The sequence below is a fragment of the Erinaceus europaeus genome, chromosome 13, assembly GCF_950295315.1.
Source record: "Erinaceus europaeus chromosome 13, mEriEur2.1, whole genome shotgun sequence".
NCBI lineage: Eukaryota > Metazoa > Chordata > Mammalia > Eulipotyphla > Erinaceidae > Erinaceus > Erinaceus europaeus.
This window is the reverse complement of record NC_080174.1, coordinates 72,586,032-72,603,248: the sequence shown is the minus strand read 5'-3', so window position 1 is coordinate 72,603,248 and position 17,217 is coordinate 72,586,032. Positions and strand designations below refer to the sequence as shown.

Sequence of the window (17,217 nt, the reverse complement as noted above, 5' to 3'; positions counted from 1 at the left end):
CCTTTGTCAAAGATTAGATGTCCATACGTGTGGGGCCTCATTTCTGGGCTCTCAATTCTATTCCACTGGTCAGTGTGTCTGTTCATGTTCCAGTACCAAGCAGTTTTGATGACAATGGCCCTATAATACAGTTTGAGATCTGGGAGTGTGATGCCTCCGGTTCTGTTCTTTTTTCTCAAGATTGTTTTGGCAATTCTAGGTCTTTTCTGGTTCCAGATAAACATTTGTAGCATTTGTTCTATTTTCAAAAAAAATGTGCTTGGGATCTTGATGGGGATAGCATTAAATTTGTAGATGGCTCTGGGTAATATATTCATTTTGATGATGTTAATTCTCCCAACCCATGAACATGGAATATCTTTCCACTTCTTTGTGTCTTTTTCAATTTCTTTGAGTAGTGACTCATAATTTTCAGTATACAAGTCTTTCACTTCTTTGGTTAGGTTTACTCCTAGATATTTTATTGTTTTTGTTGCTATAGAAAAAGGAACTGATTTCTGGATTTCAATTTCTTCTAACTTAGTGTTTGCATAGAGGAATGCCACTGACTTTTGAATGTTAATTTTGTAACCTGACACCTTACTGTATTGCCTGATGATTTCTAAAAGCTTCTTGCTGGATTCCTTAGGTTTTTCCATGTATACTATCATGTCATCTGCAAATAAGGAGAGTTTGACTTCTTCTCTTCCAAGCTGTATCCCTTGAATTCCTTGCTCCTGCCTGATTGCTATGGCAAGAACTTCCAACACTATGTTGAATAGTAATAGTGATAGTGGGCAGCCCTGTCTAGTACCAAATCTGAGTGGAAATGCTTCCAGTTTTTCACCATTGAGTATGATGTTGGCTGTAGGTTTGCTATCTATAGACTCCACTATCTTCAGGAATTTTCCATCTATTCCCATTTTTTGTAGTGTTTTGATCATAAAGGGATGTTGTATTTTGTCAAAGGCTTTCTCTGCATCTATTGATATGACCATGTGGTTTTTGGTCTTGCTTTTGTTGATGTGGTGGATCACATTGATTGATTTACGTATATTAAACCAACGTTGCATGCCTGGGATAAACCCCACTTGGTCATGATGAACAATCTTTTTGATATACTGCTGTATCCGGTTGGCTAGAATTTTGTTCAATATTTTCGCATCTATGTTCATCAGAGATATTGGTCTGTAGTTTTCTTTTTTGGTTGTGTCCCTGTCTACTTTTGGTATCAGGGTGATGTTGGCTTCATAGAAGCTGGCAGGGAGTATTCCAGTGTCTTCAATCTTCTGGAAGACTTTTAAAAGTAGAGGTATTAGTTCTTCTTTGAAAGTTTTGTAGAATTCATTTGTAAAACCATCTGGTCCAGGACTTTTATTTTTGGGGAGATTTTTGATAACTGTTTCAATTTCATTAGCTGTGATGGGCCTGTTCATGTTATCCACTTCCTCTTGACTTAGTTTTGGAAGTTGGTAGGTTTCTAGGAAATCATTCATTTCTTCCAGGTTCTCTAGCTTGGTGGCATATAGTTGTTCATAGAAGCCTCGCATGATATGTTGAATTTCTGCAGTGTCTGTTGTGATATCTCCTCTTTCATTTACTATCCGATTTATTTGGGTCTTCTCCCTTTTTTGTTTTGTAAGTCTGGCTAAAGGTTTGTCGATTTTGTTTACTCTTTCGAAGAACCAACATTTACTTTCATTGATCTTTTGTATGGTTTTCCTATTCTCAATGTTATTTATTTCTGCCCTAACTTTAGTGATTTCTGTCCTTCTGGTTGCTTTAGGATTCCTTTGTTGTTCTTCTTCTAGGTCTTTAAGATGTGCAATCAGGCTGTTTATTTGTGCCTTTTCTTGTTTCCTAATGTGTGCTTGTATAGCTATGAACTTCCCTCTTAGGACTGCTTTAGCTGTGTCCCAAATATTTTGATAGCTTGTGTCTTCATTTTCATTGAACTCTCGAAACATTTTGATTTCTTCTTTGATTTCCTCTTTGACCCAGAAGTTGTTAAGAAGTGTACTGTTGAGCCTCCACATTTTGGCACTGTTACTAATCTTTTGTTGATTGTTAAGTGTTAGTTTAATTCCACTGTGGTCTGAGAAGATGCTTGGGATGATTTTAGTGCTCTTGAATTGGCTGATGCTGTCTTTGTGGCCTAACATATGGTCTATCCTTGAGAATGATCCATGTGGATTTGAGTAAAATGTGTATTCCAGTTTCTTGGGATGAATGACTCTGAAAATGTCCAATAGTTCTAATTTATCTATCTCTTCATTTAGCTCCCTTATGTCTTTACTGATTTTCTTCCTGGATGATCTGTCAAGTTGAGATAGTGGGGTGTTGAAGTCCCCTACTATGATTGTGTTACTGTTAATATATTGCTGTAGCTCTTTCAGTAGAAGTTTGATGTATTTAGATGGCTTCTCATTGGGTGCATAGATATTAATAATTGTTAAGTCCTCTTGATTGACTGATCCTCTGAGCATTAAGTAGTGTCCATTCCTATCTTTTTTAATCTTATCTATTTTCAAGTCTATCATGTCAGATATGAGAATAGCAGTTCCTGCCCTTTTTTGTGGGCCATTGGCTTGTATGATATTTTTCCATCCTTTCACTTTAAGTCTGTGTTTGTCTTGTTGGGTTAGGTGAGTTTCCTGTAGACAACATATTGTTGGGTTGTGTTTTCTGATCCATCTTCCTACTCTGTGTCTTTTAATAGGTGAATTCAGGCCATTGACATTTATTGATATCAAAGATTGAAGATATTTTAACGCCATTCTTGTAGAGTTTTAGAGTGTTCTGATATATGTCCTATTTGTGGTGGTCTGGTTGTTTATAGGAGACCTTTCAGAACTTCTTTCAGGGCAGGCTTGGTGATGGTTGCTTCCTTCAACTGTTGCTTGCCTGAGAAGGTTTTGATGCTTCCATCTAGTCTGAATGACAGTCTAGCAGGATATAGTATTCTTGGCTGAAAGCCTTTCTCATTGAGCACTCGATAGATATCTTGCCATTCTCTTCTGGCCTGTAGTGTTTGTATGGAGAAGTCTGCTGCTAATCTTATGGGTTTTCCTTTGTAGGTGACTCTTTGTTTTTCTCTTGCAGCCTTGAGGATCCTTTCTTTATCCTTATTCCTTTCCATTCTAAGTATGACATGTCTTGGTGTCTTTAGGTCTAGGTTAATTCTGTTTGGGACCCTCTGGGCTTCTTGAATCTTTATGTCTTTGGTGTTGTCTAGACTAGAGAAATTTTCAGCTATTATGGCCTGGAGAATGCTTTCTTCCTCTCCTTCTCTTTCTTCCTCTGGTAAGCCAATAATGCGTATATTGTTTCTTTTGAAGTCATCCCATAGGACTCTGTTGTTGTTTTCAGCATCTCTTAATCTCTTTTTGAGATCTCTTACTTCTTTTTTAGTTGTCTCTAATTCATCCTCAATCTTGCTAATTCTGTCTTCAGCCTCATAGATTCTATTCTCTCTGCCCTCTACTGCTTTCTGGAGTTCATCTATTTTGTTGCCCTGCTCTGATACTGTTTTAGCTAGTTGCCTTTTTAGCTCAGCGATTTCAGCTTTCAGCTCTCTAATAACCATGAGATAATTAGAATTTTCTTCCATATTCTCATTTGTTGTTCTTGCATTTCTGATTACAATTTTTTCAAATTCTTTACTCACTCCTGTTATTATTTCCTTAGCTAATGTTTGGATGTTGAACTCGTTGTTTTGTGCTTCACCCTCTGGAGGACTTTTAGCTGGACTCTTGTCCTGGTTCGAGTCTCCAATATTTTTTCTTGTTGCTTTAACCATTTTATATATTATGTTATGAGTTCCCTTTATCAGTACTTTTCAAATTATTGATCACTATTGCCTGGATTGACTTGTGTCCAAGTAATTAAATTAAAGGGTTTACCATGGTGGAAGTTAACAGTTTTTTCAATCCCTGAGTTGGAGCTCAGTGGTGTAACAGCCTCTTTTTTTTTTCTTCCCTGTAGGCTATGGGAGCCTGAGGGCTTTTAAACTATCAGTAGGCTTCTTAGCTTAATCACTGACTCCTGACCAAGAGATAAAGCAGGGTGTGGCAGAGATAATCCAGTGGTTATGCAAAGAGACTTTCACAGCCCCTCAGCTATGCCACCGAGGTATAGGTCTTCTCCTGAGTTTCCCGGTTAGATCTCTGTCCCCTGGTGTCCCTCCCTGTTGCTGCTCCAGATTCTGAGGGTAGTAGCAATGGAGACTCAGAGTTGCACTTGGTGAGTCTCTGGGGAGTCCTCTCCTCCCTTAAGCTGTCCCCTTGTTGTGGAGCAGACTGGAGGTGGTGTCTCCACTGATAAACTGTTGAACTGTTAGCAGTCACTTAATCTCTCCTTAGGCCCCTCTCTCCTCTCTGTCACCAGCCACGCGTGTTTGTACTCACGGGTGATTTACTGGGTTCCTGTGGTCATTCTAGTCCTGTCTTGTTTCAGTCCGGGTGGTCTCCTTTGGTATTCCTAGTTGATCCCGGTGTTGTCAGTTCTAATATGGCAGACAGACATTTAAACAACAAACAGCACAAAGATTTTTTTTTTCTTTTTTTGCCTCCAGGGTTATTGCTGAGGCTCAGTGCCTACACTACGAATCCACTGCTCTTGGCAGCCTTTTTTTTTTCCATTTTATTGGGTAGGACAGAGAAATTGAGAGGGTTCGGGAAGACATGAAGCTTACTCCCTTCCCCTTGCAAGTAGGGGGCCGGAGGCTTGAACTTGAGTCCTTGCACGTCTAGCATGTGCACTACTCAGTCTGGTTTTGTTTTTTTGTTTGTTTGTAGAAATGATGCAACTATTACAGAAACTTGAGGAAAAGACTCCACACCACCCTAATAACTTATTGGTATGATATTTCCTTCCAAGTTGTCCAAGAGGTGGCGCAGTGGGAATAAAAGTTGGACTCTCAAGCATGAGATCCCGAGTTCAGTCCCCAGCAGCACTTGTACCAGAGTGATGTCTGCTTCTTTCTCTCTCTCTCCTCCTATCTTTCTTATTGATAAATAACTATATTTTTAAAGTGGTATTTTCATCCAATAGCATAGTTTTAAAGATAGTACACATAAAGTCAACTTAAACTGGACATAGAGCATCGATTGCCTTAATTCTTAAGACTCTCCTATTATGAAATGCTAACATAATAACGCTGCTTTTCTCCCCCCAGTAACTCTGGATGGATTTTGACCATGACGCTTGTCCTCTCTGTGATGGTCTTGCTGTGGATTTGTTGTGCAGCTGTGGCTACGGCTGTGGAGCAGTATGTTCCAGCAGAGGTAACTTAATTCTAGTCCTTAGGCCACGGGAAGACTAAGCCATGTGATTTATTGTTTGAAAGTGCCATATTTGTTTAACCAGAAAAAGAGACTCTACTAAAAGAATGAGAGGCAATACGGTGTTTTAAATCACACACACGAAAATAACATTTTTGCAACACAAGAACTGTTGTTTGCAGTTTGTTATGATGTTAATTTCCATAGTGACATTTTATGTTGTCTGACTTGAGTTTTTCTCGTTGATTCTTTGAGACTGAAAAGAATCTGCTGACATCAATTTTGAGAAAACTTGTAGATCCTCTTAAATCTTTTGGCATAAATATTAAGGAGTTACTGCTGCTTTAGAAGTGGCAGGGCTGGAATATGCTCTTATTAGTTAATGTGTTCTGCTACCTAATACTGAATGAGTGACATCCTTGGTAATTAAAACTTAACTGCCCCAAGCAACCTAACTGATAAACAACTTTTTGTTTGGGGGAAAGATTATGATTTGATTGTTCAATTTCGAATCTGGAGTGGGATAATGTGGATAACTAACATTTATATAGTTCTTTAAATTTTATGAATACTTTTATAAAACATCCAGTAGGACCAGGAGATAGCCTAATGGTCATGGAAATGACTTTCATTCCTAAGACCTGGAGTTCCTGGATTCAGTCCCCATCACCACCATAAGCCAGAGCTGAGTAGTGTTCTGGTAAAATTAATTAATATGCAAATAAATAAATAACATTTTATGGCTAGTGCTGTGGATCCTAAAGCATGAAGTCCAAGTTCAATCCCCAGCACTGTACTAGAGTGATGATCTGATTCCCTTTCCCTCTCTTGTGTTAATAAATACATCTTAAGAAACCTTTTTTTGGGGGGGCCAGGCAGTAGTGCAATGGGTTAAATGCACATAGCACAAGGACTAGTGTAAGGATCTTGGTTCAAGTCCCCGGTTCCCCACCTGCAGGGGAGTCACTGCACAAGCAGTGAAGCAGGTCTGCAGGTATCTATGTTTCCCCCTCTCTGTTTTCCCCTCCTCTCTTGATTTCTCAATCCTATTTAACAACAACAACAATAAAAAAACAAGGGCAACAAAAAGGGAATATATATATATGTATGTATATGATTATTGCTAGAGTAGACTGAGAGGCTGACCTCAGGAAGAATTTCCCTTGATATAAATTCACCTTAATGGATTCCACTTGCCAGTAGTCACACATTACACATGAGAGATCATGTTGTCTCATCCATTTCTCTGTATAGACTTTACTCTTTCTCCCTGTTCTTTCAGATAGCTTCTTCCATGCTCTTGCTTGCTCTTGGGAAGCCTTTAAATATCTTTAGTTGAGCTTGTGAAAGTTTTTCTTTCACAGGTCCCAGAACAAATTATCACATTAAAAACTTATGCTGAGGTGCCATGTGGTGGTGCACCTGGGTAAGTAAGTGCATGTGTTATCTGCACAGACACCTGAGTTCAAGCCTCTGGTCCCACCTACAGGGGGAAAGCTTCATGAGTGGTGAAGCAGGGCTGGAGGTGTCTGTCTCTCTCTCTTTCTCCATCCCCTTGCCTTTTAACAGCAACAACAATGATAAATAACAAGGGCAGCAAAAGGGAAAAAATAGCCTCCAGGAGTAGTGGATTTGTAGTGCAGGCACCGAGCCCCAGCAATAACCCTGGAGGCAAAAGAGAGAGAGAGAGACCTGCAGACTTTTACTGCTATGAAGTGTCCCCCCTTGCAGGTGGGGAGTGAGGGTCCAAACCCTGGGTCCTTGCTCTTAGTAATATGTGCGCTTAGCCAAGTGTGCCACTACCCAAACCCCAAAAGTATTCCTCTTTCTTTCTTCCTTCCTTCCTTCCTCCCTTCCTTCCTTCCTTTCTTTCTTTCTCTCTTTCACCTGCAGAGTTATCACTGGGGTTCAGTGCAGCACTGTGAATTCACAGCTCCTGGAGCCATTTTTCCCATTGTTTTCTTTTTTCCCCATTTTATTTGATAGGACAGAGAGAATTTGAGAGGCGAGGGGGAAATATAGAGGGAGAGAGGAAGAAGCAAGACACCTGCAGATGCTTCAGCTCTTGTGAAGCGTCCTCCCGCAGGTGGGCAGCCAGGGCTCAGGCCTGGGTCTGTGTGCATTGAAGTAATCTACATTCTTGTTACACCTCTACTCTTCATTCATGTTTGCAGATTTTTTTTTAACCAATCCATAGATTAAATATGTTAAAGGTGCCTTTGTTTCATGAGAGAGACATACCACTCCAGCAGACTGCAGTGCCAGAGGATCAAACGTGGGCTTTGCGCTTGCATGTCTGGTGCTCTGCCTGCTGAGCCGCCTCCCCTGCCACCACATTTTGATTTGAAAACAGAAAAGTTCCTTATTATTCAACTAGTTAATGTTTTTGTTTTCTTTTTCTTTCAGAAGCTGAGTATATATGGTGACTTGGAGTTTGTGAATGAACAGAAGCTAAACAGATACCCAGCTTCTTCTCTTGTGGTTGTTAGGTCTAAGGCTGAAGATGATGAAGAAGTGGGACCTCTCCCTGCAAAAGTGAATCTTGCTTATTCAGAAATTTAGGCCTTTTTTTTTTTTCCTTCTTTTTAAGAAATATGTTACAGAAATTTAGTTACACCTAAAATTTCTATTCCTCAGAGAGCTTTTTAAGATGGTTTCATTGGATACAGGGCTTAAGAATCACTATAAAGTGCAAATAAAGCTACCCAAATCTTTGAGGACTAGATTTACTATAACTTTACCTGTAATTTTTTTTTCTAGTAATTTAATAGATGGATGTGTGGGGCTTGTACTTTTCTTCTACTTAATAGCTGCAGTTACTTTAATTATTATTTGCACTGTTGTTGTTTGTTTGTCTCCTTGCCTAAACAAAGGCAGTGAGGTGATCATTGTTCTGCCCTACTTCCTGCCGGGGCACTACCAGTCACCTTAGTTAGTGATCTGCATACTCGGTGGGTTTGATGACCCCAAACCTGTGAACTAAGTTAAGCAGGAAATGCCCTTTAATGGCACTATGCTTTCAGTTATATTAGACTGAAATCATTAAAATTGTATCTGAATAATTATGTGCTGAAATTTGAGTTAATGCATTCCTAATTTTCCAGATCTTCTAAAAAAATTTTAATTCAGTGTCTGCTGCTCTATAGCATGGTGATCAGGGAACAAATGAAAGCAAGAATAAACCTATCAGAAGTGCATTTTGTGACATTTTTGCATAGACTACAGGTTTTTGTTAAACAAATCTTTCTTTTTTTTTTTCCTCCAGGGTTATTGCTGGGCTCGGCGCCTGCACCATGAATCCACTGCTCCTGGAGGCCATTTTTCCCCCCTTTTGTTGCCCTTGTTGTTGTAGCCTCTTTGTGGTTATTATTATTATTACCATTGTTGATGTCGTTCGTTGTTGGATAGGACAGAGAGAAATGGAGAGAGGAGGGGAAGACAGAGATGGGGAGAGAAAGATAGACACCTGCAGACCTGCTTCACCGCCTATGAAGCCACTCCCCTGCAGGTAGGGAGCCGGGGCTTCGAACCGGGATCCTTACGCCGGTCCTTGCACTTTGTGCCACGTGCGCTTAACCCACTGCGCCACTGCCCGACCCCCCAGACAAATCTTTCTTAAAAAACTATTTTTTCGGGAGTTGGGCTGTAACGCAGCAGGTTAAGCACAGGTGGTGCAAAGTGCAAGGACCAGTGTAAGGATCCTGGTTCGAGCCCCCAGCTCCCCACCTGCAGGGGGAGTCGCTTCACAAGCAGTCTGTAGGTGTCTATCTGTCCCCCTCTCTGTCTTCCCCTCCTCTCTCCACTTCTCTCTCTCCTATCCAACAATGATGACAACAGTAATAACTACAACAATATAACAACAAGGGCAACAAAAGGGAATAACTAAATAAATATTTTTTAAAACTAATTTTCTCTGTTAGGAATCATATCAAGTATAAGTTATAAATTACTTTTTTAAACTTTTCATTTTGACAGTCTCACACATAATTAAGTATGAATTTTACTTGGAAAAAAGACAGCTGTTATCACCCCTTTGCCTATAAAAATGTAAGTTTAAATAAAAGCAAGGGCTGCAAAAGGCTTTCACGCATGACTGAGACTCCAAGATCCCAGGTTCAAACCTCAGCACCACCATAAACCAGAGCTGACCAGTGCTCTGGTTAAACAAAAAAGAGAGAGGTATTAGGTAGCATGGTACACCAGAATTTTAACATATTTGTTAACTTTACAAAACAGTACTTTCCCTGTTCACAGGCATAATGATGACAGCTGCAGTAGTACTGTTTGACTACAAAGAGTGAGTCACAATTTACAGCCAGGCCTTCAGCTCTCTCTGGGTAAAATACACACACACACACATACACACACACACACACACACACACACACACACACACACACACACACAACCAGTCTGGTAAGACTTTAATCACAAATGCAGGTTTGGGTTTTTAAAATAGTTTTTCTAAATCCAGAAGACTGAGTTAAACACATCCAGATGGGGAAGAAAGAAACAGTTACTAAGCAGTCATTATCTCATATATTGTGTGAGAAAATAATTGGGTTGTCCGAAAAATCATGACATTTTTCTTTTTTTTTTTAATACTTTTTTTTATTAATTTATTATTGGGTAGAGACAGAGAAATTGAGAGGGGAGAGGGATATAGAGAGGGAGAGAGACAGGGAGACATCTGCAGCCCTGCTTCACCACTCATGAAGCCTTCCCCCTGCAGATAGGGACCAGGGGCTTGAACCTGGGTCCTTGTGCACCACAGTGCGCCACCGTCTGGCCCCCAATCATGACATTTTTCTATGCAAAATTGTGTTATGACTTTTCCAACAACCTAATAGTTACAGGACATAAAAGAATAGATTGAGGGCAGAGGGTAGATAGCATAATGGTTATACAAACAGACTTTTATGCCTGAGGCTCCAAAGTATCAGGTTCAATCCCCAGCACCACCATAAGCCAGAGCTGAGCAGTGTTCTGGTTAAATAAAAAAAAGGAAGAAGAAGAAGAAGAAGAAGAAGAAGAAGAAGAAGAAGAAGAAGAAGAAATTGAAATTGCCTTTAAAAAAAACACAAAAAAACAAAGACCCAGCAGTCCTGTTTCTCACCCATGATTCATAAACTAAAGACAGCTTGAATTGTAATGCATTCATTCAATGAAGCAAATGGTCAGATATATAGAATACTGCAGCTGTAGAAGAGAGCTCACCGGAAGGAAAGACCTCCCTTGTAAAACCAAAAATTTACACGGTGGGGGTAGATAGCATAAGAGACTCTCATGCCTGAGGCTCTCAAGTCCCAGGTTCAATGTCTTGTACCACCATAAGCCAGAGCTGAGTAGTGCTGTGATAAATCAATTAATTGATTAAATGTTACAAGGGGGTATACAGATACAGAACAACTGTATAGTTGATTTCCATCCTTTCCCCCGCCCTTGGTTTTCTCTTCCTGAATGAGATATCCCTGAACTATCCTTTTGAACTACACTCTTTTGTTTGTTTGTTTGTTTAATTGGGGAATTAATGTTTTACATTCAACAGTAAATACAATAGTTTGTACATGCATAACATTCCCCAGTTTCCCATATAACAATACAAGCCCCACTAGGTCCTCTGAATCCTTCCTGGACCTGTATTCTCCCCACCCACCCACCCACCCCAGAGTCTTTTACTTGGGTGCAATACTCCAATTGCAGTTCAGGTTCGACTTGTGTTTTCTTTTCTGATCTTGTTTTTCAACTTCGGCCTGAGAGTGAGATCATCCCATATTCATCCTTCTGTTTCTGACTTATTTCACTCAACATGATTTTTTCAAGGTCCATCCAAGATGGGCTGAAAACGGTGAAGTCACCATTTTTTACAGCTGAGTAGTATTCCATTGTGTATATAGACCACAACTTGCTCAGCCACTCATCTTTTTTTTAATATTTATTTATTTTCCCTTTTGTTGCCCTTGTTTTTTATTAAGCGACTCCCCTATTTGTGGGGAGCCCAGAGCTTGAACCGGGATCCCCATGCCGGTCCTTGCGTTTTGCGCCACGTGTGCTTAACCCACTGCGCCACCACCTGACTCCCTTTGAACTACACTCCTAAGGGTGGTGGTAGATAGCATAATGGTTATGCAGACTCTCATGACTGAGGCTCCATGGTCCCAGGTTTAATCCCCTGCACCACCATAAACCAGAACTGAACTGTGCTCTCATTAAAAACAAAAAACAACAACAGAAAAAAAAAAAAAAACTCCAAAGTATCCTCTGGAATGTATAGATCCATATTTAAGCAAACTATTTCCACTCTTGTTTCTTGGAGATGACTCTGTATAGTGGAATTAACCAGTCATCCTGGTATTTAGCAGACACTCAAATATCTATGTCCTGACTTTTTTTATTGGCATGTTTAAACTGACATTAAAAAAAGTAACTTCTAAAAAATAAAAAAAAAGTCAAAGAAAAATGTATATAACAAAAATTGTTTCTGACTTGAAAATTCCGACAAAAAAACACCAACTTCCAGACCCCTTCCAAAGTGACGGCTCTCTTAATAGGCTCAACTTCACTTCTTTCTACCTTTCCGCCCACACAGAAATCACCTGGGCTATGGCACACCTAGTAGAGCATGTATGTACGAGGACCCTGTTCATGCCCCTGGCCTTCACCTGCAAGGGGAAAGCTTCAAGTGGTGAAGCAGTGCTGCAGGTGCCACTCCCTCCCCCTCACCCTTCCCTCTCCCTCTGCCTGTATATGTGTGTGTGTGTGTGTGTGTGTGTGTGTGTGTGTGTGCGCGCGCGTGCGCGCGCGCGCTGTGGGAAGGAGGCAGGAAATAGCATAATGGTTATGTAAAAAGACTTTTAAGCCTGAGGCCCCATACTTCTTGGTTCAGTCCCCCACACCACCATAATCTAGAGCTGAGCAGTGCTTTGGTGAAAAGGAAGGGTGGGGAGGGAGGGAAATCTCAAGACCCTTGAGTCTCTTGACTCAAACTTCCCAGAGTCCTAACTTTGTTATACGTGCTCAGATCTAAGAGACATACCAACTCAGGCAATTATAAGAGCAGTAGTGATCACCATGAATGAGAGCCAAGATTCCCATTATTTTCATAAAACATGGGCACTTTTCATTGGTGATACATACTTTTAGTAAATCAGATCCCTTCTAGCGTTTGCCCTTCTTCCGTAGCCAGTCAACAGCGTCAGGTTGAGCCTGATGTAAAGTTTCAAGACCTCCTTTGAATCTGGAGAGGTGGCAGTCGTTGACTATGTGGGTCATTGTCTGTAGCCGCAGGGGCAGTTCGGGTCGTCTCTGGCTCCCCAGCGATGGAACATAGCGGTGCACCGGCCATGGCCTGTTCGATAGCGATTGAGGAGGGCCCAATCATAACGTGTTAGGTCAAAGCCGGGTTGACGCTTGCAGGGGTCTGTGATGAGGTGTTTGTTCTTTACCTCAGCTGACTGCCAACTCTGTTTCCAAGAGTCTGGAACAGAGAAGTTCAGTGTAGGCGTAGGGGACCAGATTGGGTGACGAGACGTCAAGCGTTGGACAGGGTGGGCAAAGATATCCGCGTATATTGGCAGGTCCGGTCGAGCGTAGACGTGGGAAATGAACTTAGATGATGCCGAGTCCCGACGAATATCTGGCGGGGCAATGTTGCTAAGAACTGGCAGCCATGGAACCGGGGAGGAACGGATGGTTCCAGAAATTATCCTCATGGAGGAATATAATTTGGAATCGACCAAGTGGACATGGGGGCTACGGAACCATACTGGGGCACAGTATTCTGCAGTGGAATAGCATAATGCCAGAGATGATGATCGTAGTGTGGAAGCGCTCGCGCCCCATGAGGAGCTGGCCAGTCTTGCAATGATGTGATTCCTCGTGCCCACCTTTGCTGCAGTTTTTATGAGATGTTCGTGAAATGACAGAGTGCGATCGAGAATAACGCCAAGATAGACTGGCTGGGCTTCATGCCGGATTCTCGTATCGCCAAGCTGCACATTAAGCTCACACAAGGCCAAGGCATGGTGTCGATGGAAAACAGATGATACCGTTTTTGCAGTGCTAGGGATTAGTCGCCATTTTTTACAGTAATCAGATATCAGAGACATGTCTTTCGTGAGTGTTTCCTCGAGGATGTCGAACTTTGATGCCTGAGTTGCACAGCAGATGTCATCGGCGTAGATGAACTTCCTTGAAGGAGTTTCTGGGAGGTCATTGATGTAAATATTAAATAGCGTAGGAGCCAGAACAGAGCCCTGGGGGAGGCCACTTGAGACAAGTCTCCATCTGCTAGACTTGTCACCCAGATGCACCCGGAATCTTCTGTTTTGGAGAAGAAACGATATAGTGTTGGCCACCTATGGAGGCAAGCATCTTGAGAGCTTGACTAGGAGACCACGGTGCCAGACCGTGTCATAGGCTGCTGTGAGATCAACAAAGACAGCACCCGTCTTTAAATTCTTCTGGAATCCATTTTCAATGTAAGTTGAGAGGGCCAAGGCTTGTTCACAGGTAGATCTTCCTGGGCGGAAACCAGCTTGGGCGGGTGATAGGAATTTCTCTGTAAGAGGAGAAATACGTGACAGAAGCAGCCTCTCAAGGAGTTTGTAACACACGGAGAGGAGAGAAATTGGTCTATAGCTGGCGGCCAGTGTTGGGTCTTTCTTTGGTTTCAAAACTGCTATTATCTTCACACGACGCCAAATTTTGGGCATAGATTCAGATCCCTGTGATACAACATCTGCCAATCTGAACTACTAGTCAACATGTGAAACCTAGTTTTTTTAGTCTTGACTTGATAAACCAGCCCAAAGTCAGAAATTTGATCTTTTGTGAGTCTCTTCTGAACTTATCTTACATAGACGTATTATTTCCATTATGATTTTTGAAATACCTATTCTGGTTTTTGGGGACTTTTAAGTACCTTAGGGATACATATGGGGGGCTGGGTGGTGGCACACCTGGCTAAGTACACATATACTGTACTAAAGGACCTGGGTTCAAGCCCCTGCTCCGCTCCTGTAGTGGGTCTGTTTCATGAGTGGTGAAGCAGGTCTTAATGTGTCTATCTTTCTATCTCCCCATCCTCTCTCAATTTCTCTGTCCTATCTAATAAAAAATTGAAAGGAAAAATGGCCATTGGGAACAGTGACTTTGTAGTCCCAGCTATAACTGGTAGCAATAAAAATAAATTAAAAAAAATATATATATATATAGGGAACACCCATCTAAAAGTTCCTAGTTCTAATAATTGGCCTCCCTCTTAACATTTTCAGCTAATTCCCCACCACCAAAACCACCACACCAAAGCAGTGAGTTTGGAGTCTTACAACCCCAGTTTCACTATTCATCAATCTGAGAGAGCCTGAGCACCAGACCCTAAGCTAAGTGAAAGGACCGCCACAACAAACCCCAGTGCTCTACTCCAGATTGGTCCAAGTCTAAAAAAGATCCCTCTTAAAGTGCTGTGAACAGATAAACAAAGCACAGTGGTGGTGTATAAGAGAACCCTAACATATGAGAGGAAATGATAGCTAGAATTAAACCGGTACGAAATGGAAAAAACAGAATAAAGTGAACAGTGTTCCCGGCAGTAAGGAGAGTTTGCTCAAAGACCCAGAGGCAAGAGGATGTGGAACTACAGTTGTCTTAGCAGACAGACAAACACAAGCACAGCAGTGCATGGGACTGGAAAGACTAGTTAATAGACTTCCTGAACTCTCATGGACCTTTTTGGCATTCTGGTGAAATCTGCAGGCCCCTTCTCAAAGTAAGATTTTCAAATGCATGAAACTAATTATGAAGCTATGTTAAGGTGTAGCTACTGGAACATTTTCACGTTTTGATACGGATATGTGCACTTCATTAACAGAAAGTCTAGTAGTGGCTTTAAAGCTGCTGTAATTTTAAATTATTGTTTTGAAATACCCACAATAACTTTTCAAATTTTTTAAATGTATGATATCTAGGGATGGAGGTAGATAGCACAGTGGCTATGCAAAAAGACTCTCATGCCTGAGGCTCCAAAGTCCCAGGTTCAGTCACCCACACCACCATAAAAAAAAAAAAAAGCTGAGGGAGTCGGGCATTAGCGCAGCGGGTTAAGGGCACATGGTGCAACGTACAAGGATCCCAGTTCGAGCCCCCGGCTCCCCACCTGCAAGGGGCCGCTTCACAAGCAGTGAAACAGGACTGCAGGTGTCTTTCTCTCCTCCTCTCTGTCTTCCCCTCCTCTCTCCATTTTTCTCTGTCCTACCTAGCAACATCATTAACAACAATAATAATACCACAACGATAAAAACAAGGGCAACAGAAAGGAAAATAAATAAATAGAATATTTTTTTTAAAAAAAGCTGAACAGTGCTCTGGTAAAAATAATAAAATAAATAAGGGGGCCAGGCAGTAGTGCAGCAGGTTAAATGCACATGGCATGAAGCGCAAGGACCAGCTTAAGGATTCGGTTCAAGTCCCCAGCTCCCCACCTGCAGAGGGGTTGCTTCACAGGCAGTGAAGCACGTCTGCAAGTGTCTATGTTTCTCTCCCCCTCTCTGTCTTCCCCTCCTGTCTCAATTTCTCTCTGTCCTACAATAACAACAACAACAAGGGCAACAAAAAGGAAAAACAGCCTCCAAGGAGCAGTGGATTCATAGTGCAGGCACCAAGCCAGAGGCAATAAATGAATGAATGAATGAATGTTGAGGAGACAGCATAATGATTATTCAAAAGACTTTCATGCATAAGGCTCTAGGGCCCCATTTTCATTCCCCAGCACCACCATGAGCCAAAGCTGAGCAGTGCTCTGGTCTTTAGCACTTTCATTAAATAAAATATTTTCTAAATAAATATATGGTATCTAAATATATATATAATAAATATATATAATATATATTTATATATGTTATATAATATTATTATATATTTATATATTATATATTTATATATATACTATATATAAATATATATAATAAATATATGGTATCTAAATATCATTTCTAATTATTTTTATTATTGGATAGATAGAGACAGAAATTGAGAGGGGGGAGCTAGAGAGGGAGAGAGACAAAGAGACATCTATAGCCCTGCTTCACCACTCATGAAGCTTTCCCCCTACAGGTGGGGACTAGGGGCTTGAACCCGGGTCCTTGTGCACTGTAGTGTGTGCGCTTAACCAGCTGAGCTACCACCCGGCCCCATATCTACTGTTTCTATCAGTGATAGTATCACGGATACTGTGTCAGTTCTTTCCTATTTTCACAATCAAGGGGCTGCTTACCAATTAAGGCTTAGAGATTTAACTTTTGCATTCAAGTTTAGTGAACCCTTGATTTTTGAGGTTGTATAATTTTACATCATTTTTAAATGAGAATTTTTGTTTATTTGTTTAATTCTAGATTATTGGGGCTTATTTGCCTACTACCTAAGGTATGCTTTTAAACTTGAATTGCTTCTGCAGTGTGGGAACAGAAATAATTGAAGGCTTGGGTAGTAAGAAATCAGCCACTGATGAGAAAGAAAAGGTTTCAACAAAAGCTCTTGATGATGTTACCTTGAGATGATACTATCATGGGTTATAATAGTGTCAGAGCACCGTATCTGTTAATTTCATAATGCTTAAGTATGTAAAACGAGATCTGGATCATCTGCATGAAACAATACTACTCTTCTCTCTTGTAAACGTGTCTAAAATGTTTCATGATGGAGTTTGTTGATTCCCTGTATCTTTTGCAAAACGCCTTATAAGCTTCTCACCATATCTTACTTAAATGGGTTCTTCTGGTACCTCTCTAGGATGACAGAGATGGGGGTTAACAGCTCTGTTTTAGAACTGAGGAAATGAGAGGCTCAGATTGGCAAAGTGGCCAGTCAGGGCTGCCGGAGTTATAGGAGACATAGAGGAGGAGTGATAAATGCTGAGGCAGGAACCTGGCCTCATCTGTAAGCGGGTAAGGAAGCAGAC

At 41.1% G+C, this 17,217-nt stretch overlaps 1 protein-coding gene and 1 long non-coding RNA gene across 3 annotated transcripts in view; both read left to right on the top strand.

Annotated features, from left to right (window-relative positions):
- The window catches only part of TMEM59 (transmembrane protein 59), a 29,517-nt gene extending 21,194 nt beyond the window's left edge, over positions 1–8,323 (top strand). For both annotated transcript variants that reach the window (XM_007534199.3, XM_007534198.3), the window contains exons 7-8: positions 5,156–5,264; positions 7,668–8,323. In XM_007534199.3, coding sequence (XP_007534261.1) covers positions 5,156–5,264; positions 7,668–7,823 — 265 coding nt within the window. In that variant the 3' untranslated portion in view covers positions 7,824–8,323. The remainder of the gene's footprint in view (positions 1–5,155; positions 5,265–7,667) is intronic.
- LOC132542923 (uncharacterized) overlaps positions 1–17,217 on the top strand; it is a 226,127-nt gene that overhangs the window by 192,719 nt on the left and 16,191 nt on the right. The window lies entirely within an intron of this gene.